Source organism: Xiphophorus couchianus, chromosome 22, assembly GCF_001444195.1.
Source record: "Xiphophorus couchianus chromosome 22, X_couchianus-1.0, whole genome shotgun sequence".
In the NCBI taxonomy this organism is placed as follows: Eukaryota; Metazoa; Chordata; class Actinopteri; order Cyprinodontiformes; family Poeciliidae; genus Xiphophorus; species Xiphophorus couchianus.
Window position 1 is genome coordinate 7,837,359 of NC_040249.1, and position 21,179 is coordinate 7,858,537.

General features: G+C 38.1%; 3 protein-coding genes across 3 annotated transcripts; 1 reads left to right on the forward strand and 2 right to left on the reverse strand.

Annotated features, from left to right (window-relative positions):
* Positions 1-623: 623 nt before the first annotated feature.
* On the reverse strand, positions 624-3,517 carry LOC114138387 (THAP domain-containing protein 6-like). The gene is made up of 5 exons (XM_028007604.1): positions 3,161-3,517; positions 2,772-2,967; positions 2,574-2,681; positions 2,147-2,351; positions 624-1,029 (listed from the first exon to the last, which is right to left on the reverse strand). The coding sequence occupies exons 1-5, from the start codon at positions 3,238-3,240 to the stop codon at positions 1,025-1,027; spliced, it is 594 nt and encodes a 197-aa protein (XP_027863405.1). The 5' UTR covers positions 3,241-3,517; the 3' UTR covers positions 624-1,024.
* Positions 3,518-3,580: 63 nt separating this feature from the next.
* Positions 3,581-13,401, forward strand: cog2 (component of oligomeric golgi complex 2). The gene is made up of 18 exons (XM_028007602.1): positions 3,581-3,716; positions 4,463-4,624; positions 6,008-6,073; positions 6,180-6,260; positions 6,462-6,565; positions 6,812-6,920; positions 7,127-7,306; positions 7,982-8,106; positions 8,318-8,444; positions 8,538-8,677; positions 10,293-10,354; positions 10,440-10,591; positions 10,673-10,858; positions 11,050-11,122; positions 11,960-12,102; positions 12,202-12,341; positions 12,463-12,646; positions 12,755-13,401. Exons 1-18 carry the CDS (start codon positions 3,660-3,662, stop codon positions 12,851-12,853), a joined length of 2,190 nt encoding a protein of 729 aa, XP_027863403.1. The 5' UTR covers positions 3,581-3,659; the 3' UTR covers positions 12,854-13,401.
* Positions 13,402-14,036: 635 nt separating this feature from the next.
* On the reverse strand, positions 14,037-18,822 carry agt (angiotensinogen). Its single transcript, XM_028007603.1, has 7 exons — positions 18,721-18,822; positions 17,032-17,473; positions 16,525-16,891; positions 16,317-16,441; positions 16,067-16,215; positions 14,703-14,859; positions 14,037-14,608 (listed from the first exon to the last, which is right to left on the reverse strand). Exons 2-7 carry the CDS (start codon positions 17,440-17,442, stop codon positions 14,432-14,434), a joined length of 1,386 nt encoding a protein of 461 aa, XP_027863404.1. The 5' UTR covers positions 17,443-17,473; positions 18,721-18,822; the 3' UTR covers positions 14,037-14,431.
* Positions 18,823-21,179: the final 2,357 nt, after the last annotated feature.

Consider the following 21,179-nt stretch of genomic DNA (forward strand, 5'->3'; position numbering starts at 1 on the left):
ATAAGTAAATACAAAACAATAAAAATATTACTTGATTACTTTCAATAGTAAAACAGTGTTATAATCCAATAACTTAATGTTTTCAAAATGAACTACCTCTATATATTGCCCTCAATACCTACTGAGGTCAAAAAGTGTCACAATCCAAAAAACAAACAAACATTTTGTTAAAGAAATACTTGTATATGTGATATTTTAAATTATGAAATAAGAATATAGAATTACTTAAATGTTCAATAACTTTTTAAATACACAAATACGATCATATTCAATACATTTGAATATGTGTTTAGATGTGGCTTGACAGTCAAATTAAAAGGTACCTTTTGACTATTACAACCTTCAAGCAAGTTTTAATGATTTTCAATAACCCCACATCTCTGTATTAAAAACGTGTTCATTGATCGGATGTCATTTTCTAATCTTAAATGTCTTGTCGTCATTGGCTGTAAAAAGACTTCTTTTTGTAACAGAACTAACGGCATGAAAACATTCGCCAGTATGTAATTAATCTATGTAATGCCATTCACTTAGTGAATTAAGTTTCTGAAATAATCTGTATTTACTTAATTGAAAGAGATTTCCAGAAGCCTCACATTTTCATAAAAATTGCACAATACATATTTATTTTTTACCAAAAAGAGGTTTTATATATGATCATGTGCAAGTTGAAACTGACGGGAAAGAAATCTACAAAGACATTTACTCGCAGCTTAAAAATGATAGTTCATGGATTACATTGACTCAGAACATATATTACTATATATCAAGTCTCACAAAACCCTAAATTATGAACTGTCCAAAGAGTCATTCCCAGTCAACAGGCTTTAAGTTTACAATCGTCCCTTTTTATCCAGAATTTCTGCTGGCTGAAATGAGTGATCATCTTTCTGAGGAGGAGTGGTGAACACATTCAAATAAACCTTGTGGAGTGGAACAGCAGGGATAGCACAGCTGGGGCTTCAAGAAGTCTGCAACTTTTGTCCAGTGGTGCGATCTCCCTGACTGCTTGAAGCTTGATGCGTCAATCTGCCAGTGAACCAAAATAAAGAAAACAAAAACGTTATTGTGAACGTAAAATAAAGAATTTTACATGAAGCAGGTACCGAACAAAATTAAAACTCAAACTTTACAATGACAACGAGCTTGTGGCTTATCCATGATGCACTTTGTTTTTATTCAGGCAGAGAGGTTTTCATAAAGCTCAACTTTCTGTTGCTTACTGCATGCGCCATCCTTATCTCTAGTGATACTGACAAATACAAAAAAAAAAAAATTTGTGATTAAGATATGCTTTGAGAAATAAAGTAAAGAGCAGAGTTGACGTGCTCTCACTAGACACTGGTTCACTTAATCTAACAAACAGAGTCACTTCCTGTCCTATATTTGTTACTGCAAGAACTATGCAGGTTTAATGAACTTGCAAAAACTGAAAGAACTCCTCACAGGTACTTTTAATAAAACTGACAAATACATTAAAAGTACTCTTACTTTTGACAAAGAGTACTCTTTGACAAAAGTACTTTAAGTACTTTTAAGAGTACTTGAATGTACTCTTACTTTTAATGTAACGGTACATTAAATAGCAAGGGGTAGTTAATACAACACCCCTTGTTGTTTGCACTGGGTTTAAAGGGAAAGCGAGGTTTTACCCCAGAAAACTCGCAAAGCCCGGTGGTTTGGTGCAGCCATTCATCCAGCGGCCCGTCGTGTTTTTGAGTTAAAAATGTTTAAAGTTGACAGGAAATTTGAAAATATCACTTGATAATTATGTGTTATTGAAAGACTGGAAGATTAATACCTGAACACCAATTATAAAGTCTTAAAAAAATGCAAACATTTTAAGAAGACCTAAATAAATAAGCAATGCTTAGCCTGGTGGGGGCAAGAGTAAAGCCTAGATTGCCCGTCAGGCTCATAATACACGGGGGGAAACCCTGGAAAGTCTTCAACATCACAGAGACAGGATGTGATCCCAGTTTTGTTCAGTGTTTTCATAATTCAAGAAATCATTTTTAAAGAGATGACCTTGTGGAGCTAAGGTTCTTTTTTTGTAATGATAGTCAAACAATTGATAAAAGTTAATTAAGTTTTTTATGTTTTCTCCTTGGAACTGACAGTCTTTACAGCTGATCACTGGACCTACCAGATTCCTGGAGCAGTTCGATCTCTATTGCCTCTGATAGCATTCCTCTTTCTTCTAATCGTTCCAGGAGTGACTTTAAAACTTGTTTCTGTCTCCTTTCTCGATCCTTTGCATTTCTGAGCTGTCGCTCCAGCTCCTCGATCCGTGCTTGAGCGTCAGATAGCTTTTTTTTTACTTGAGCAGGATCCAGAGCATAGTGATGATCCTACAGAAGGAAAGATTTGTTGACTAAAGAAACACTTTTGCCATAAATTGCTGTGAACTGTTTATGTTTTAAGAAAGAAACTGTTTTAAAACTCTGAATCATTTTGGTTAACACTTCACATTTATGTTCTACTCTGCAAATTTTTTGCAGATATGCAAAAACATTTTGTAGATTTAAAGTAAAAAAAAAAGTCTGAAAGCTTTTGTATGACACTTTACTTACAGAGACTGCAGGCTTTGGAGGTTCTGAACATTTGGGAGCAGGGACGGGATCCTTGATTGGTTCCAACGCACGCCTTGATGTCTTCGTTGACCTGGCTTTAATGGGCCTCTTCAGAATTGAAAACAGAGATATATTGGTGAGAAATAATATTTATTTAAAATTAGGTGGCATATTTGTAAAAATTATTTATGTACTAACCCTCTTTAGATGATATGGAAAAGATGCAAAAACAGAAGGGATAACACCTTCCCTCAATCGTACAGTTTGACCGGTTCTGTCAAAATCAGCTTGCATAAAGTGATCACTACAGAGGACGGTTTTATTAGATGGCTTGAAGTCCAGTCTTCTGAATGCTAAGATCCAGGCTTTTCTGAGCCCAGGATCTTTGGGGAACCTTTAAAATCAACAAAGTCATGACAGACTTACTTCTAATTAGAGCAATAATTCGGTGAGTGTGCATAAAGTTAACAATTTGAAAGTATGTTTTGCTTGGTAACAAAAATCAAAGCATACCGATAATGTTTTTGATAGTTTAAATTACATTTAAAGCGGCAAACAATATTGAAACACAACAAGCGTCAACTCACTGGTGAAAAGTTATCCCTCGATGCTTACTTAGAATGGTTCGTCTGTTTTTACAGCCATAAGCTGAGCAGGACACCGGCATTTCTGGATGTGGTCACGTTTACAATAAAAGCTGCTCTAGTCGTCTGCTGCCAACGTTGACCTACCTAAGATGGCGGACACGAAGACGTACGTCTGAACATTAGCAAATACGGTATCTACCCGTATTTATCTACGGCCAGGCAATTTTTGTAGCACAGTAGAAGTACAGTTGTATTGCTACGATAATTAAAAAGTGAAGAAAATTTACTTATTATAAGTAAATACGGCAAACTCTCCGTAAAGCGACAGGACAACAATCCTCACCGCCTCAATGGCGTCTGAAGACCCCCCGGCCTCTAGAGGGCGCGGTGGTGTCACGGGAAGTGCCATGTTTGCGGAAGCTAAGCTGTAGCAGCTAACCCGACAGTTTGTCATCTTTATCCGTGAATGTTGTGCTGAGCTGTCGTTTAAGATCCAAAAATGAATTTGCCGAAAGGACCAGATTCTCTGTGCTTCGATAAAGATGTTTTTATGAAGGTGAGAGTTTGTTAAACTCGCGTTATTTTAAAGCGCTATGGTTAGCACCTGCCAAGCAGTTTAACATCAAACAGGACAAATGTCGATATTTGATGTTAACTGTTGATGTTTAAAGGTTTATTTTTGATACTGCGTCCAAAAATGTGTACACATGCATTCGCCTGCGGTTTTAATTTCCAGCATCTGTTTTATCACAACCAATATGTCTTAAGTAAAGGACTAAATATTTATGTTCTCAGGATCTCTTCTATTTACTTTGCCGTCCGGAAGTACCTACACCGTTTTAACTTTTAACACCTCGTCACTGAATTTTATTTGATAGTTTTAAACACAGCTGTGCAACATTGTTTACAACTATGCACTATGCTCATTATGAATTTATAAAAGCTAAGCTGAATCTAATGGAGAATCCGAGGCATAATCTGAAAATGTATGTATTTTCCATGCAATTTAGCGAAGATGCTACAGAAACACCCCAAAAGACTTGCAGTTGTTATTACAGTAACGTTTGGCTCCTCAATTGACTAAAGGGGACAGAAGACAAATGGATGTCACACAATTTGTAAAAGAAAAGCTTGTATCCATTTCTTTCTGACTCACAAGTATGTTCTACCTACTTATAGTGTATTATATAAAATCCCACTGAAAATCTTAGATTTTTGTATGAACAAAAGAAAACTTAGTTATTTTTATGATTATCTCTGTGTGTTAGAACTGCCACTCACATTTTCTGCTGTTGCCTCCAGGACGATTTTGACGTCGACCAATTTGTGGCCGAGTGTCGAAAGCAGGTCCAGCTGGAGGAGATGAGAGAAGACCTGGAGATGTACTACAAACTGCTGAAAACAGCCATGGTGGAGCTCATCAACAAGGATTATGCAGATTTTGTCAACCTCTCTACCAACCTGGTGAGTTGTTTTCACTACATGTCCAGCGTTCCACTGGCAGATGGAAAGAGATCGGTAGGTCAGGACAATCTATATAAATACATGCGTGGCAATCACTGCTAATGATAACACAAAAAGTTACATTTTGGTGAAGCAACAGATCAAGGATCTTTTCAGTGCATTGATTTGCATTTGTGTTCGCATTTTGTTTCTTGTTTATTTTTCTTATCATGTTTTTAATCAAATTTTCTTCCTTCAGAAAATTTTACTTGTTTTCTGTATGGCTGCAATGAAACATTTAAATCTAATGTGAGAACACAAACCTGGCTACCATAGAAAATTTCCACATAGATTCTACCTTATATACTGTATTTGGTGAAATCAATGTGTTTTTTTAATCCACAAGTTTAAAAAAACTCACTGAATTTAATTTAATATTGCAGTAAAGACTTTAAGTTGATTGATTTTTGTTTTCTTTGCAAAAATACACACAAAAAAAAATAGAGTTAGAGTAAAAAGCATGACCTCATGTGGAATATATTGCTCATTTTGAACCAATAAAACAATCACAGTAAATAATACAGATTGTTTTCATGCCTAAACGTGGCCATTAGGAAACGTTTAAACTCATTTGCATTTATTTTCAAAGAAGGGGATGAAACTTTATTTGGACCTCTCTTATCAATGTACAAAGGCAATTTAACTTTCACAACCTGCTATATTTCTCAAAGATTTAAACAAAACCTTCTACTAGAGTTTTTTTTACTTCCTATTTTCCTCAGCTCTGCATTTGACTGACCGTATTTGTCATAACTCATAGTTTGTTTACATCAAAAATAATTGTAATATATAATATGTCATTCCGCTATCACTTAATAGCAAGCGCTTATGTAAAGTGAATCCATTCATCTGCCATTGGGTGTCCACATGCCAGAATGATTGAATCAAGATCAATTGTCTTGGATGTCTGCAATGATTTCGGGGATCCAGCAGATGTCGCTATTGAGCAATAAACGGTCAGTTTCCGTGTCGTTATCAGAATGTAAGAAACGCTCAGTGAAACGTCATCTGCCCATCACTCACATTGTCCAAGCGTGTCCGAATGAACACAGGCCTCATCTGTACCCCTCAACTGTGATCAAAAATCTATATTTACCAGTAAAATGTTAAATTCACTGTGTTCTCAAAAACATCCTACAGCATTGAGGCATTATGAATCTTTATCAGACTCTGGCTTATACTCGTCAGAAGCAATTAAGTTTGGATACGAATTCTACACCTTGAAATTAAGAATGGGTATTTCTGTGTACAAGGCAATAAACTCACCTCACATAGATTTTAGGTAGTATTATATGTGTTTCAAAGTAGATATTTCTTATTGTGAGTATTATTTCCTCATCTCAGGTGGGAATGGACAAAGCCCTCAATCAGCTTTCGGTGCCACTGGGACAGTTACGAGAGGAGGTTATGGTATAAAACCCTAAAAAATAAAAATCATAATAAGCTTTGATCTTTTCTTTGCTCTGTGTGTTTTAGCCAATTCAAAATATGTTTTTTTTTTTTTTTTTTCTGGCAGAGTTTGCGTTCCTGTGTGAGTGAAGTGATACAGGCCATTGATAACCAGCTGTCCAAACAGGAAGACCTGCAGAAAAAAAAGGTTTGGATCTTTTTCCTAATATCTGATCTTTATCTGTAATGTAATACAGTCATCTGCTCTCTGCGGCAAACTGGGCGAATTCACTTAGAAAAAAATGTAAAGACACTGATATTCTCTGTGGATTCCACTTCTCTACTGTTAGATAATAAAGTGGAGCGTCTCCACTTTGTGAAATGATGCGTCTTTGTTATTGCCCCTCAGGTGTGCGTACTGAGGTTGATTCAGGTGGTTCGCTCGGTGGAGAAGATTGAGAAGATTCTCCACTCGCAGAGCTCGAAGGACTCCAGTTCTCTGGAAATCAGCAGGTGAGAAACAGAACAGACTCTCCATTTGAGCTTTTGTAGATTGATGAACAAAGGATGGTTCACACTTTACAAAAGCAGACGCCCTATAAAATTATAAAAAGCTTCTATTACAGTAATTATATTGATTCAGTATTAATTTCCTACTGACTTTGCGGAAGGCAAACAAGTGTTGGAGGTTAATATTTGCTCAGCTTGGTTATATGTTTATGTCCCCATGAGTGATCGTGTGTCTGTGTGTGTGAACAGCCCTTTGTTAGCGGGCCAGATCCTGGAGCGGATTGCAACAGAATTCAACCAGCTTCAGTTTCACGCTGTGCAAAGCAAAGGCATGCCCCTGCTCGACAAAGTCAGACCTGTAAGTGTCGAACGGTTAACCACAGAGACAATTGATAAACGAATAGCTTCTCTCCTACTTGATCAAATGACTTGATTCTCTTTTTGTCTGTCCCGATTACCCGGAAAAGCCTTCATGTGTCTGTGTTGTGCTTTTCACTGAAGTTGTATAATAAGAAGAAGCAGTGGCAGCATCTGTTTTTGATGCAGTTTGTTGTGTTCTGGCAGCGCATTGCGGGGATCACCTCCATGCTGCAGCAGTCCCTGGAGGGTCTGTTGATCGAGGGTCTGCAGACGTCCAATGTGGACATGGTGCGCCACTGCCTGAGGACGTACGCCACCATAGACAAAACCCGAGACGCAGAAGCTTTGGTGGGACAAGTGCTGGTCAAACCATACATGGACCAGGTACAAATCTTTGACGGTTTTTTGCTAGTTTTTTTTGTTTGTTTGTTTTGTTTTGGGGGGCGGGAGGAGACTTCAGATGTGGTTTAGTAAAATTTTAGCTCCCTCCTTCTTAACTTGGCCGTACGATTAATACATGTGATTTTAGTTGAATGTATCACATAGACAGAACTTTTTAGAAATTCCTGCTGCTCCTTAATGTTGCTGTAGGCCCCTAAGCAGCCTCCCTGACCGGTTTCATTCACATCCCTTATCAGTTTTGCAGAAACACTCATCTTTCTGGTGATACAGCGGTTTCACCATGTTTTATGTATTTGGTGATGACGACCTACTAGAACAACTGAACTTTATACGGGGTTGTGCACACTGATGAAACGTATTTGTTCAGACATTCATCTCTGTTTTTTCAGTTGTTTTGTACAGGCTTTACGTCTTGTTAAAGTTGGAAACAGTTCTGAATTTACTTTTCTTTGTTTAATATTTGGGGGAAAGCTTAACAGGTGTTAAACTTGCTGTGTTGATTTTTAATCCACTACTAGACTAAACCTGACCTTAGCTCAATTTTACATTGTACATGGGAGCAGGCTGCATGATGCAAATGAAAAAGAAAGGTTTTAGCAAAATCCTGATTATTTTGCCTGTAAGTGCTAAAGATCGTGTGTCTTCTTCTCTTACCAGGTTATAGTAGAAGAAGTTGTGAAGTCCAGTCCGAGCGGTCTTCAGCTGATGTTCTCCAGACTGTTGGACTTTGTTCCTCACCACTGCAGACTGCTTCGAGAGGTGACTGGAGGAGCTATATCCAGGTATTATTAAAATTAGAGAAAATTAGACATGAAGTCATTCTTTTTGTATTTTTTAAATACAAAATTAGGTTAGTTAGTTGGCACTACTTGCTGTGCATCTTCTATTTAAAATTTTTTTTTTTAATTTTTAAAAACCCCACATCCTCTTAATAATAACAACAACTTGGTAAACCAGTGAAAACAGCTTTCATTTGGCCTTTTTCCTCCTCAGTGACAAGGCTGATACGGTGCCAGGTTATGATTTTCTAGTGAACTCTGTGTGGCCGGAGATGATCAGAGGAGTAGAGGAAAGGTTGGCTTACATCTTCAACCCTGGAAACCCTGAGATATTCTACGAGGTACGCAAATATTTCTGGCATGTTGATCAAAACACTCTATAGCAGAAGTTATTCTATGAACTTCAAGATTTGACTTCTTCTCCCGTGTTTTAGCGCTACAGCGTTAGCATGGACTTTGTCCGGCGTTTCGAGCAGCAGTGCAGTTCTCAGGCCAGTGTGAAGAGACTGAGAGTTCATCCGTCGTATACCAGTTTCAACAACAAATGGAACCTGCCTGTCTACTTCCAGCTTCGGTAAATATGCCCCTAATTTGTTTAACGCTTTATTAATCCTGGAGATCTGTTACTGAATACACACCACACTCACACACCTAGAGTTGGGTTGTAAATTGGGTTGTACGGCGCAGAGTGACAATAAACTCACTCACTTTCAAACAAAGCTTTAAAAAATGTGCGTTTTGCCTAAAATGAGTTATTAACGTCCTGAAAGTGAATGTCAGACGATTGCGCCAGTAAACATTTCACTGGCGCAAATGCTGCGCTATGAAATGAGAAATGATTTGCTGTAGCACTTTTTCATCTCCTTAAAACACAAATAACTCGTCACCTGAAATGTAATATCTTGAAGATGTGTACAGAGGTAACTTGGTCTTGTATTATTTAACCCATTGAGTGAATCAGATCAATGAATAAGCTTCAGTCCAACCTCCTCCAGTTACATTGAGAACAAACATCTCTAAATTACTTTTCAGGCTCCCAAGTCCTTGATCACAAGAACAATGGAAAATCCTGGTTTCCCCTGATTTCGACAAGAAATTCAGTGAAAGTGTCTATGAGGTTTTAGTTTTCTCCAAATCTGCTGTCATGTAAAAATAGATAAACGTTTGCACTCTAATCTCAACGGCATTTCATAATATAGGGATTTCATGTCAGTTGATATCAATAATTTTTGGATTAGCTTTTGTTTTAAATACACCACACTTTTCTAAAAGTTGTAAAACTATGTGTCATTTTCATTTCCCTTCAGAAGTATTGACTATTTTATGTTGATGTGTCACATAAATCCTAATAAAACCACAAAATTTGTCGTAACATGATCAAATGAGGAAAAGTGACATGATGGAATATTTAAACCTCAAAAGTTTGTTCTTTTTACTTTGTTGTATAGATCCCAAAAGCTAGGAATACTTATTAGATTAATTAAAAAAAAAAAGTGAAATTATGGATTTCAGGGATTTCTATTCAATTCTTACTAAACTGATAATAATTTTTGAGGGGGATACATTTTGCAGAGAGGAGTGCATCTGAAAGTCAGAGTTTGGGTCGAAGTAAAAATTCTGCTAAGTGTGTAATTTGTTAAATTGACGTTTCTTTGCCTTTCAGGGCTCAGAGAAACAGATTGCGATTAAAATAACAACCTGTCAGCATTCTCTGTCGATAAAGACAACTTGGCAGGCGCTCACGACACGAACAAAACCCACTTTTACCGGAATCTGGGAAATGACTTACGGCTGATAGTTTCGCAGAGACGAGTGACTCAAAACAAAATGTCAATTGAGAATGTGTGTCAGCACATTACTGAACGTTGCTCACTGCTATGACGGTAGACCTTGGAAGAATGGCTGCTGGTGAGGTTGGGGAAAAAGTACAGAAGTCCTCCAGTCCCCCTCCCACCCACAGAAACACACTATAAAACTCACAACATGCAGGTTCATCTCTGCACGTCAGAGCAAAGATCAGGCCGCCTGTCCACATTTCACAACCCAAACCCTCCACGGCTAAGCTTTTCCGGGAAGGCAAAAGTTTCCACGCACGTGTTGTTGAGTGTTTTTGAATCCGTGCTGGCGCAAACGTTGAGCTCATACCATTTTGTCTTTCCGTACTCTGAATATTTTCCTCCATTTTTCAGGTACAAAGAAATTGCCGGGCGCCTGGAGAACACCATAGGAGACGGATTAGAAGCAGCACCAGGTGGGGAGTTTATGCCTAAACGTTAAACGTCGGTGTTTGCTGCACACGTTTCCCACAATGCCCCTGTGTTTCTGCTCCTTTCCAGCTGGCGGTTTGTTCCACCTGCAAGTGTCTGAGGTGTTATGGTCCTGCTTGGTTAGGTGCTGGTCGGACAAGGTCTACCTGTCACCTCTTGCTCATCGCTTCTGGAAGCTGACTCTGCAGCTGTACTCGCGATATGCCAAGTTTCTGGATGAGGTAAAGCCAAATGTGGAAATGAAGGAGGAGCAAGAAGAGCAACCCTGTCCAGGCTTTACCTAACTGAGTCAATCCACACAGGCATTGACTAAAAACCCGGCCTTCGAGGCTCCGAAGGAGCCGACCAGACCCCTGCCGAGCTCGGCCTCTTCCACGTCCAGCCGAACGTCCCTGGACGAAGGCGGCAGCGAGGGCGGCGGCCCGGCAGCTCTGTCCACCAAACAGCTGGTTTTCATTGCAGCTGACATTCAGAAGCTACAGGAGAAGGTGTGTGCGCACACGGTCTGAAGACGGAACAATACAGAAGGATCACAGAGATGTTTCCGTCATTACACAATGTGGTGCATCTCTGGTTGTGGTGTTTGCTTTTCCTTTGTTGGTATTCCAATCTATTTTGTTAACATTACAACCCCAAACGTCAGTGTAGGTTTTTATTTTCTATGTCTTCTTTCTTTTAGATCCCAGAGTTGTCAGAGATGGTCAGACAGCGATTGGATGCTATCGGGATCAAAAACTTTGCAGTTGTAGAAGGTAAGCTGGCCTTACAAGGCACACTGGGAGCAGTTTTTTATTTTCTTGTTAAAATATGACAGAAAGTTAAAAAACAATCAGAATTTTTGGACATTTTTTTTTCACTGTTCTTTTTATATTTCTTTAACATTGAGCAGTTTTGAAAAACTTAGGATGTTTACACTCCTTGAATGTAATTAAACATCCACTTAAGTAATATTCAGCTAAACTCAAAAATACTTTATTAATCCCAAGTGAAAAAATAAAATTACTACTTATTGTTTTCTTCAGTTCTGGGTCAGTTTGCCCAGCTTTTACCTTTTTATCCCAAGCCACATCCTTTTCATGTGTAGAAGTAAACAAATTCATACCCATGTAATTAACTATTATGTTTTTATGCACATGAATTATAGAGATGATCAGAAAAATCCTCAAATCTCACGTTTTGCTTCTCATTTTTGTGAACATTTTAAGTTGCGCTCTTTCCAGTTGATTCTTTTATAAAAAGAGAGATCAAATACATTTTTAATTGACCTCCTGGTAGATACTATTTATTAGATACATGAGCAAAAACTAAGAAAGGTTACTTATCAAAGCTTATACGAAATGACTTGCAGCATGTGGGAAAAAAAATTAATCACATACGTATGCATGGGTCACATCTTAAATAGCACACAGTCATAGAAAAACATTACATTTCTCAAGAAATGTTAAAAATGGTCCCTTTCAAAACTGAAAAATTAGAACAAACAAAAACGCGGAAACTACAACTAAATAAAACAGGCAGGAGCTGATGATGACGTTCTATAAATTTTATGTCGCCACTTCCTGGACTTTTACAAGCGTTCTGTCTGACAGATGCCCTCGCAGACTCCAGGGTTCGCCTGTCCAGCAGCATTCCGTCTCTGAACACCAGGATGACGCAGCATCTGACCGAACGCTCCTGCCGCTTCCTGAAGAGCGCCTCTGAGGTCCCACGACTCTACCGCAGGACCAATAAAGTAGGTGGATCTTTCCCTCCCCTGCATATTGTCAGCTCACACTTGTAATCTCTTAGAATATTTTGCCTGTTTGTTCCTGATGACTGTTTCCGTGTGAAGGACCTACCAGTACGAGCATCGGCATACATGGACAACGCTTTACAGCCATTACACCAGCTGCTAGCAGACTCCACAGGGCTGGTCAACCCCCTAACGGCACAGGAATGGCTCCGAGTTACACTGTCTGACTGCACACAGAAGTAAGTCTCAAATATACATTCATGAAACTAAAATAACCCAAAGAGGTTGTGATACTAGTAGAAAGAATGTCTTGTGCGCTGAATTTAGTCCTTTGGTTAAAACTCTTCTTCTCTTTTTCAGGTACTACGAGACCATCTCAGAAGTTCTGAGCTCAGTGAAAAAGATGGAAGACAGTCTGAAGCGTTTAAAGCAAGCCAGAAAAGGTGCAAGCGCTGCTGTCACAACAGGAACCAACGGTGGGCCGACGGACGACAGCAAGATCCGTCTTCAGCTGGCCTTGGATGTGGAGTGTCTGGGCGAACAGGTATGTGTCGCTTTAATACACAAATGGACACAATCAAAGCTCAAAGCGCCTAGTAAAGAAGCAGGTGTTGTAGCTTATGTGTCATTTCTCTATTTGCTTTTGTCTCAGATTCAGAAAATGGGCCTCCGGCCCAGCGACATCTCCATGTTCTCCACCCTAATGGAGCTTGTGAAAGAAGCCCGGGACCTCGCCGAACAGAACCAGTAGAACATCCGCTCTGAAGGCAACGGGGATTTCTCTGCACACCTTCAGATTTTTCAAAGAAATGAAAGTTTTGTCCGCGACGACATGAGGAAGAACAAGAACTGACTTTATGAAATCATCGTCCAAATCACTGAGCCCTCACAGTGCAACAAACGACTGGGCTACATGTGTACCAGGGTTGGTATGTTACTCTGGGATCATTTGCTACTGTGTAGTGTATCCTCGCTGTAAAAACTGCTACATTGATCACCTCTTGGGTTTGAATGTTTCTAAAAGATCCGAATTTTATTTTTAAAGGGTAAACTCAGTAACAGCATGTTTATTTAATTTTTTAAACGCCTTACAGATAAAAATAGTGTTAATGTGGAATATGTACAGATTCAAACTAAGGGTGCAGAATCCAAATTAATAATTTGGGAATAAAGAAAAAGGCTTTATATCATCTGTGTTTTTATCCACAGATGATTCGGTAGCTACATATGATCCTGTTGTTTAATTTTATTGTGTTTTTTTTTCTAACAATCTATTAAAAAGGGCGACTCTGGGAACAATTGTTTTGTCTCATTTAACGAAGCGATAAGATTAGGTTAATTTTCAGGACCATGCAAACTTTTTTTTAGCCCTTTTACCGAAATGGTCAAGAAAATATTTAGATTTTTTTTTTTTTAAGATTCAGTAAGAGTTTTTCTGGTAATTTGGTCATGCTTTGGATCATAATTCCAGATCCAGTTGTTTTCAGTTTTCTGGCAGAAACCGCAAAATATTTGTTAAAAAAAAAAATCTACATTTTAAGGTGTTCATGAGGCGATGCACCCAATCAAAGCCTCCATTGCAACTGAAAGAGAATCAAGCCCACAGCATCACACATCCTCTACAGTGCTTAACAGTGGGAATGGAGCATTTTTACACCAGAGTATTTTACAGAAAAGCACAATTTTGTCTCAGCTGATCAAATCATTTCCATTTAAATGGTAGGAGTAGAAAATGCCTAACATCGTACGATGTCTCATTTTGAAACTGCTTTTGTTTTTCTTACTCTTTTATCACTGCATAGTTGGGAAAATTTAACTTGGGTCCTTTGGTAGGAAGTTGAGATGAGCAGCTAAACTCTTGTTGCCATTTCTTGACTTTCCCGAATGGCATTTTCTGTCATATTTCCCAATTTCATAAAACAGCCACACATAACCCATTCCTCTGGAATGTTTTATTTATACAATCATAGGCAAACAAAAGTAAACTCTTAATTACAATATTATAAGATGTTATTAATTTCAAATAGACTACTTTACCAAGCCTACTGAAAAGTTTTGTAGAGAACATCATGAAAGTAAATATTACAAAAAAAAAAAGGATGGGAAGTTTAAAACTAGTTGACTGTAAAGAAGTCTATCCATAAATACTAAAATGAGACCTCCAGTGATTCCAGTAACTTTCTGTGTGCTGACCTTGAGTAGCCATAACACTGTTTAATACTAAAAGAGATAAAACTGTAGCTTCATTTCTTGTCTATGCCGTCTGGTCATTTCTTTCAGACGCAGCAGCACTTTGATGGTCTGGTCATTTGTTCAGTATCAAGCAGCTTTAGAGGGTAGGGTTGGAGATCTTTCCCAGCAGCAGGATCGATTCGTAATGCTCCTCTATAATGGAGAAAAAGAACGGTCTGTTGATGGACAGCCTCAAAGCGACGCCTGCTTCTGTAGTCCTGGCCTGAGGTTCTGCTGCTTCCCCTGACATCTCAAACATCACGTTGTTCATGGCCTGACAGAAAAAAAAACACAAAGCTGTTAATGACACAATCTGTTGAGTGTTTTTTTTTTTTTACATGACCACAAGATCAGTTCATCTGGTTTACCTTGTCTATGGAGAAAGGGCTGGTGTTGCTGAGCCGGGTGAACTCGGCCTGGGAGCCCAAGAGCGTGAGCCCAAGAGGGCGATTCATGGTGGTCAGTAGGTCATGGATGTCAATCAGAGAAGACAGGGAGAACTTAGGGAGGGACAGCTCCAACAAACTGAGAACCAAAAAGGAGAAAAATAGAAATTTCTAAAACCAAAATGGGAATCTTCTTATTCTTTCTCTATCGTCCAGAAAACTTTTTCTGTTTGACACACTGAGGCTAGTAAAACTGTATGATGGCAGTAAAAATGTTATAATGAAATCCAAAGTTGGGAATACAATGAATGCCCAAGTTCAATTTCCAATATGGCTGCTACCCATACAAAAAAGTTACATATAATGTTAGAAACTATTTATTTGTGTTTGTGATGGTTGGTTTGTCATTAAACAAAGAAACGGAATAACCGCAGTTTATATATTTAGTGTTTAAATGCGTAAAGTGGGAAGAAATAATTATCTTTCTATATAGTAGCTAGCCACAACTAAAATTACCTGTACATGTATAGTGTCTATAGTGGGTTATCATTGGTTACATGACAAGCTCCTGCAACCTGAACCACCATTCCTCCTATACTAGAAAGTCCCATTTATTTTAGATTTGGTACAAATCTTCTAACTTCTGTATTCAGAAGTTTGAAGATTTTTGTTATTCCTAATACAACAAGAAAGTCGCCTAAAATCAAAATTCCACCTGAGAACGTCAGATGTTGTCAAGCAGCGTTCAGTTTGATATATCATGTGACTGCCATGCATAAAACTTTGCAAAACTATTTAAGAGTGCTTCTGGCAGTTTGTTTTTTTCTTAAACCAGTGGCAGACAATGTTGTACAGCCTCTGTTTTTGAACATGGTTCCTTTAGTGCTTGAATCCATGAAAGAGAAACAAATATTGCTATTTTGCATCTTGTGTTAAAATACCACAACAACTAACAAATTCACCAGATTTTCCAAATTTTAGCTAGAGTACGCTCAATTCATGTGAACCCGAGACAGATATCTTCACAGCCTGTGGTTGAACAGCACAGTGGTATGCTGATCTCTGGCTGAATTGGACACAAACTCTCAGTTGTGTTAATTGTGAGTGTATACCTGAAACTTTCAGTATGCTCTTCATGTTTACATGACAAACTGCACAATTACATGTCGTCATTACATTGGCGTTGTCATTGGAAATGGAAAGGACTGGTTAAAATAGAATATTTCTTTACATTTATATTCCAAATGTCACAAACTGCTGATGCGTGTGACAAAAATATTTTCAGTCTGTCCGATTGACTCTGAAGGGATTAATTAATAACTCTCTGTACAAAAACCTTCTCTCACCCTTCCTGGAGCTTCTTGTGCCAGCCACCCATCAGGTTGGCGAGCAGTTTGTCCTCTATATGACCGAGGGTTGTTCCTTCGTGAGGTAGAATGAGCAACATGTGGCTCTGTTTACTGAGAGACAGCTTCACAACAGTGCACCTATTCACCTTCAATAAAACAAACAGCAGAGGAGTCAAAATCTATTCTTATCTGATGTGCTATTCAATGTAATGACCAAAAAAAAAAAAAAAATAGAAGAAAGCTTTACCTTGTCATTCAGGTAGTGGTAGTGATAAGTGCGTGTCATTGTTGAAGTCGTTACTTTTGTTGTCTCGTCCACATGAAACTCTTCCATGGAAACCTTATCTGGTTGGAAAGCTGTCATCCAGTTGCCTAAACAGACACAAGCAGAGAGCAAAGTCAGGTTTGATTCTTCAGTTGTTCCTGTGATTGATTTGGAAAGCCAGAGCTCATGCCTTTGAAGCTGAAGGATGAGATGAAGAGAAATTTGTTGCTTGGGTTCAGGTCTTTGAAGACGTTCGTCACTTTCCCGTCCGACGTTTTCTCCACAAAGCTGTTCACCAGTGTTTCCGTCTCCTCATGCTTCGAGAAGTCCACGCCTCGGATAAACGATTTGTCTGAGAAGTCTTGTGTTCCCTGAATAAAGTCTCTAGATAGCTGAGCGTCGCTCCGTGCAAAGGCCCAGACCTGAGTGGTGATTTCATCTCTAGACCCATCGTCCACCAGAGAGTTAATGTCTTGTAGTGTACTGAGGATCTTATGTCCGTCTACTAAAGATACACAGTCATCTCTGTCGGTACCGCTACTGAGGCCTAGAAACTCCTAGAACAAAAACAAAATATTGATTATGAGCAAAAGGTGAACATTTAGGATGGCCAGGGCAGTAAGTTATGCTTTCCAAAAATGAAATTAAAGTAGAGCTCAAAAACTACCAAAAAAAAAAGCAAATCGAAGGCATGCACCTGAAAAGAGCGTGCTGTCTTCTTAGACGCTCCGAGGTAAAAGGCAACAAGTGAGCCAAAAGTGTTGACTGGAGAGAAGAGGGTGTTGTTCTGTTTTTTGCTGAGGGCATGGTACATCCTCAGACCCAGAGGATTCAGCAGGCCAGCCAGCACTGCCGTCCTCTCTGTCATGTTCTGCTTCTGTGCATCCAGACTTGACCGGTCCCTGCTGTCAGGGGTCAAAACTTCAACATCAAGGGCCTCCACGGCGACGGTTTCGAGAGCCTTCACGGCGGAGCCTTGCAGAGTCTCACAGCTGACATTGTCAACAGCAAAAAGGTGGAAGGGGTGAATGTAGACGCGGTTAGTTTGGCTTCCGGAGATCCAGCAACACACCAGGGCCGCTAGAAGAAGTGGTTGTAGCTTCTGCATTTTATCTTTTGTTGCTAAGACGATTTTCTCTCTGTGGGTAAACAAAGATACATTATTCAGTATTACAAGTAACTTAGTGTTTTATTTCATGAACCACTGTCTCTGCCTCTCAGAACATTGGGGTGTGAAGTTATCTCTGACAATTACAGGATCATGAAAACAGCTTTCATCACTAATCTGGTTGCGTCTGGATTTGGTTCTCTGAGAGGTCAGGTGGCAAGAGTGGCTCACTGATTGCAGGCAGAGATAATACACACACACACACATCCCCTGACTTTCTGTGCTTCAGCTTTCAGACTGTCTGCAGTGTTCTCAAACACATTTATAGCTACAGTAATGAATGTGATGTACATTTTCAGACAGCTAGCCTTCCCAGCGTGTTCTCCACTTCTCACCCTTTGACTATAAGAGATCTGTGGTTAAAAGACAAAAAGCTAAAATACACATCCCAACTTTGTGGATGCATGAAGTTGACAGTAGGGTTCAGGATGATCGTCCAAAAGCCCTAATCTCAACTTTGTTAAAATGTGTTGAATGACTTTAAAATCTGTATCCACGTCAGGCAGACAACCATTTTCAAACACCCCTACAGTTCTTACAAAAAAAGAGTGGTAAACGATCCAGCCAGAGTAATGCCAGAATGTTGTTGATAGCTGTGAAAAGTGGGTGAATTCTCTGCAACCTGCTGAGAAAGATTAGTGGGGATGTACAATTTTGAGCCTGTATGTAACTTTTGAGAGGATTGGGTAAAATCCACTGTAGATTCAACAATTAAATCGTGAGCTTAAAGGAGCAAAGTTAATAAGACATTCATGCTAACTTCTAATGGCAAATGTTTTTAGTAAATCAGTAAATGTTCCAGCTGTCCAGCAACAAATTTGAATGTGTGGACTGATGGACTCGTGTGGGATTTAAGCAAACATATGGCCTGTTATGCAGCACAGACCCCGGCCTTGGTTTCTGATCAATACAACTGGCGACTAAATGTTTGTTTATTATTGAGAAAACTACTGAGCTGCAATGACTTCTGTCAAAATTAATGACAGATAATCTTTATTGTCTGTCCCAAAGGCGACAGAAATTCTTCTTTAATAGAAAACAGACTGCAGAACTTGAGCAATTCTTTAAAATGTGGCTCTCAGTGTTTATTTTGAACTGCACCATCAAATGAGACTCGGTTACCAAGTTGACATTTGTAAATACAAAGATTTTCCATAATGTTTCAGCTTTCTAATGTGCTTCTTTAGTTAATCTCAAAAAGACAAAACTGACTCTTACCTTGTGTGTCCGCAGTGACTGAGTGAGGTTCAGAATGAGGATCCCAGACCTCTGCTCCTTTACTTAAGTCCAGCTGGTCAGCAGCGGTGATTACTCATTAACCAAAGATAAACTGAGTCAGGGGCTATACTGTCATGAGTCACAGATCGCCTTGTACTGGTGAACAACTGCCATAGATTAATGGTTTGTTTTGACATAAAGGGGAAATAGAGGAAGGAGGTAAAGAAAAACTTAACTTCCATAAAAGTACACTAGGAAGTTTAAGAACCTCTGAACTTGTGTGTATTTTTTTTCTTTCTGATATTGTCTGATTGAAAAATTGGCGTATAGTCTGAATGTTTATTTCCAGAAAGATTGTGGTAATTTTCCTCAGCATAGGGGTCAAGCAAACAATGAGTCTACAAGTTACATTAACGTCAAAGTGTTGACCAAACAATGACCAAAAGTGAAAACAAACTAGATTTCTTTAAACATGACCATGTTTTTTTCCAATATAAAAAATAATGATTGAGGTTGTGTGATGAATCAATATTTCTTTTCTGGTAGGTGTTATTCTCATCAGTGCTTTTTAATGTTTTGGACTGACTTGCATTATGCTTCATATTCTTGTGAAACATTGTAAGTTGAGCCTCCATAATGTACTTGTGGCTGATACAAGTACATTAAGGAAAATAAAGTTTCTGAGAAAGAAATTGTTGCAACATACGAATATTGTAGAAGCATATAACTGTTTTATCTTCTTATTCGAAATTTTAATGGAAAATAAGTTTTCGCTATTTCTTTCTTGGGATTTGTTGAAGGTTTAAAGGCCAGCATCTTTTTTTTCATATAAAGATCTTAAAGTAAACCTTAAAGAATTACTTATGAAACACAGGTTTGTCACCTAGACACAATATTTTGATAAAAAGTAATCATTTATATTTGCTAAGATAGTTTTTTTTTCTAACTGGAATCAATATTAATGTTTTGAAATGTCCTAGAAAAAGTAATGTCAAAGAATCTGTGGAGGGAGCTAAAGATTAGGGTTTTGGTAATTAGGACTTCCAGCCTCAAAGACTTGGAGCTCATCAGAAAAAGACAATCAAAGCAGCACTTTGAAATTGTGAAAAGCTGCTTAGTGATTCTTAAAAGCATTTATTTGTTGTGATGGTAGTAAAAAAATGTTTTACAATGCCCTCATTAGACAGAAATTAAGTAAATATCACTTAGTAAGTAAGAAATGGGCATTTAATTCATGATGTACAATTTTAAATCATAAAGGGATGGGTTGTGTTTTTTTTGTTTTTTATAGCAATAACCGAAAACATTTAACTTTTTGACCAAAAGCAAAATCAAAAAGGTAAAGGTAAAGGTAATTTTATTTATATAGCACATTTTCAGCAACAAGGCAATACAAAGTGCTTTATAGGATTTAAAAAGAAATACAAACAAAATAACAAACCAAAGGAAAGAGCAAAAGAAGAAAAAGGTAATAATGTTGATCCAAAGTAAATAAACTAGATACTCCTATTCAGGGTTGGTAGATAAGTATAAGTAAGTATCCTCTAGTCTAATTCTTTTTCTAGTTTGGAAGAATGGGAGTCTAAAAAGTAATTGCTAAGGTAGTTTTTGTGGGTTGAACTTATTAGAAGTTTAATGCAGAATCAGAAAACAGATCCTTGATTTTATAGAGAAACTCTGAAATTTGGTTCCCTCCTGGACGGACATGAGGGAACCAATTTTTAGTGAGTGCTTTGGTGATGCAGACAAACAAAACTCCTGGGAAAAAAGCTAATAGTAGTCATGTGTTCCACTTTGTATTTTGTTGCGCAATGTTAAGCTATATTATACTGTTAGAGTCATCATCCCCGGTGTTTAGGTGGAAAACCTGCACCTGATTCAACAAGGCCAGTTTTATTTCCTCATCCTGTCTGCTGTTTTACAGCTCTTCTTTAATCTCCTGTAAATATTCTGTCTATTATAATGGGTACAAGAACCACAAAATTAAATTCATTAAGAAAAAAATTAAGAATTGTTTGATTTGTTTTCTTCCTTTGAAGCTGACAACAAGGAGTTGAAGTTTTATTAATGAATTAAGTGCTTAGGTGACATATTGCTGTTGAATTATTCTTGTCTGTCTTCATTTTAATTTGTAGTTTAACTTATTTATGACATCATCGCTAAGAGACTGATAGTCAGGTAACCTCCTTGTCCTAAGGAGCTTTGTGAAATGGTTGCATTTATATATGTTTTTTTACACAAAAATTTGTAGAACCTTGACAAGTGTAATTATTAGATTTTAAAGAATAGAAATGAAAAACTTGATTCTTGAGAATTTAAAATAACATCCCAATTAAAGTAAAGACAAAAGTGTTAAAACCGTTAAAAATATGGAATAAAAGAAAATTGTTTTAAAAATCTTGCCAACTTTTAAATTATGCTAATAATTTCAATGATGTTAACTTTACTGGATATATCTT

What these genes read in the sequence shown, in the direction of transcription:
- LOC114138387 (XM_028007604.1), bottom strand. Translation starts at nt 3,240, where the DNA reads ATGCCGGTGTCCTGCTCAGCTTATGGCTGTAAAAACAGACGAACCATT. An exon ending in CGAGGGATAACTTTTCACCA is followed by an intron (nt 2,968 to 3,160) that starts GTGAGTTGACGC and finishes TTGATTTTAAAG; the next exon opens with GTTCCCCAAAGATCCTGGGC. An exon ending in CTCCAAAGCCTGCAGTCTCT is followed by an intron (nt 2,352 to 2,573) that starts GTAAGTAAAGTG and finishes TTCCTTCTGTAG; the next exon opens with GATCATCACTATGCTCTGGA.
- cog2 (XM_028007602.1), top strand. Translation starts at nt 3,660, where the DNA reads ATGAATTTGCCGAAAGGACCAGATTCTCTGTGCTTCGATAAAGATGTT. An exon ending in TCAAACCATACATGGACCAG is followed by an intron (nt 7,307 to 7,981) that starts GTACAAATCTTT and finishes TTCTCTTACCAG; the next exon opens with GTTATAGTAGAAGAAGTTGT. An exon ending in ATGCCAAGTTTCTGGATGAG is followed by an intron (nt 10,592 to 10,672) that starts GTAAAGCCAAAT and finishes CAATCCACACAG; the next exon opens with GCATTGACTAAAAACCCGGC.
- agt (XM_028007603.1), bottom strand. Translation starts at nt 17,442, where the DNA reads ATGCAGAAGCTACAACCACTTCTTCTAGCGGCCCTGGTGTGTTGCTGG. An exon ending in AGACAGCACGCTCTTTTCAG is followed by an intron (nt 16,892 to 17,031) that starts GTGCATGCCTTC and finishes TTTTTGTTCTAG; the next exon opens with GAGTTTCTAGGCCTCAGTAG. An exon ending in ACCACTACCTGAATGACAAG is followed by an intron (nt 16,216 to 16,316) that starts GTAAAGCTTTCT and finishes GTTTTATTGAAG; the next exon opens with GTGAATAGGTGCACTGTTGT.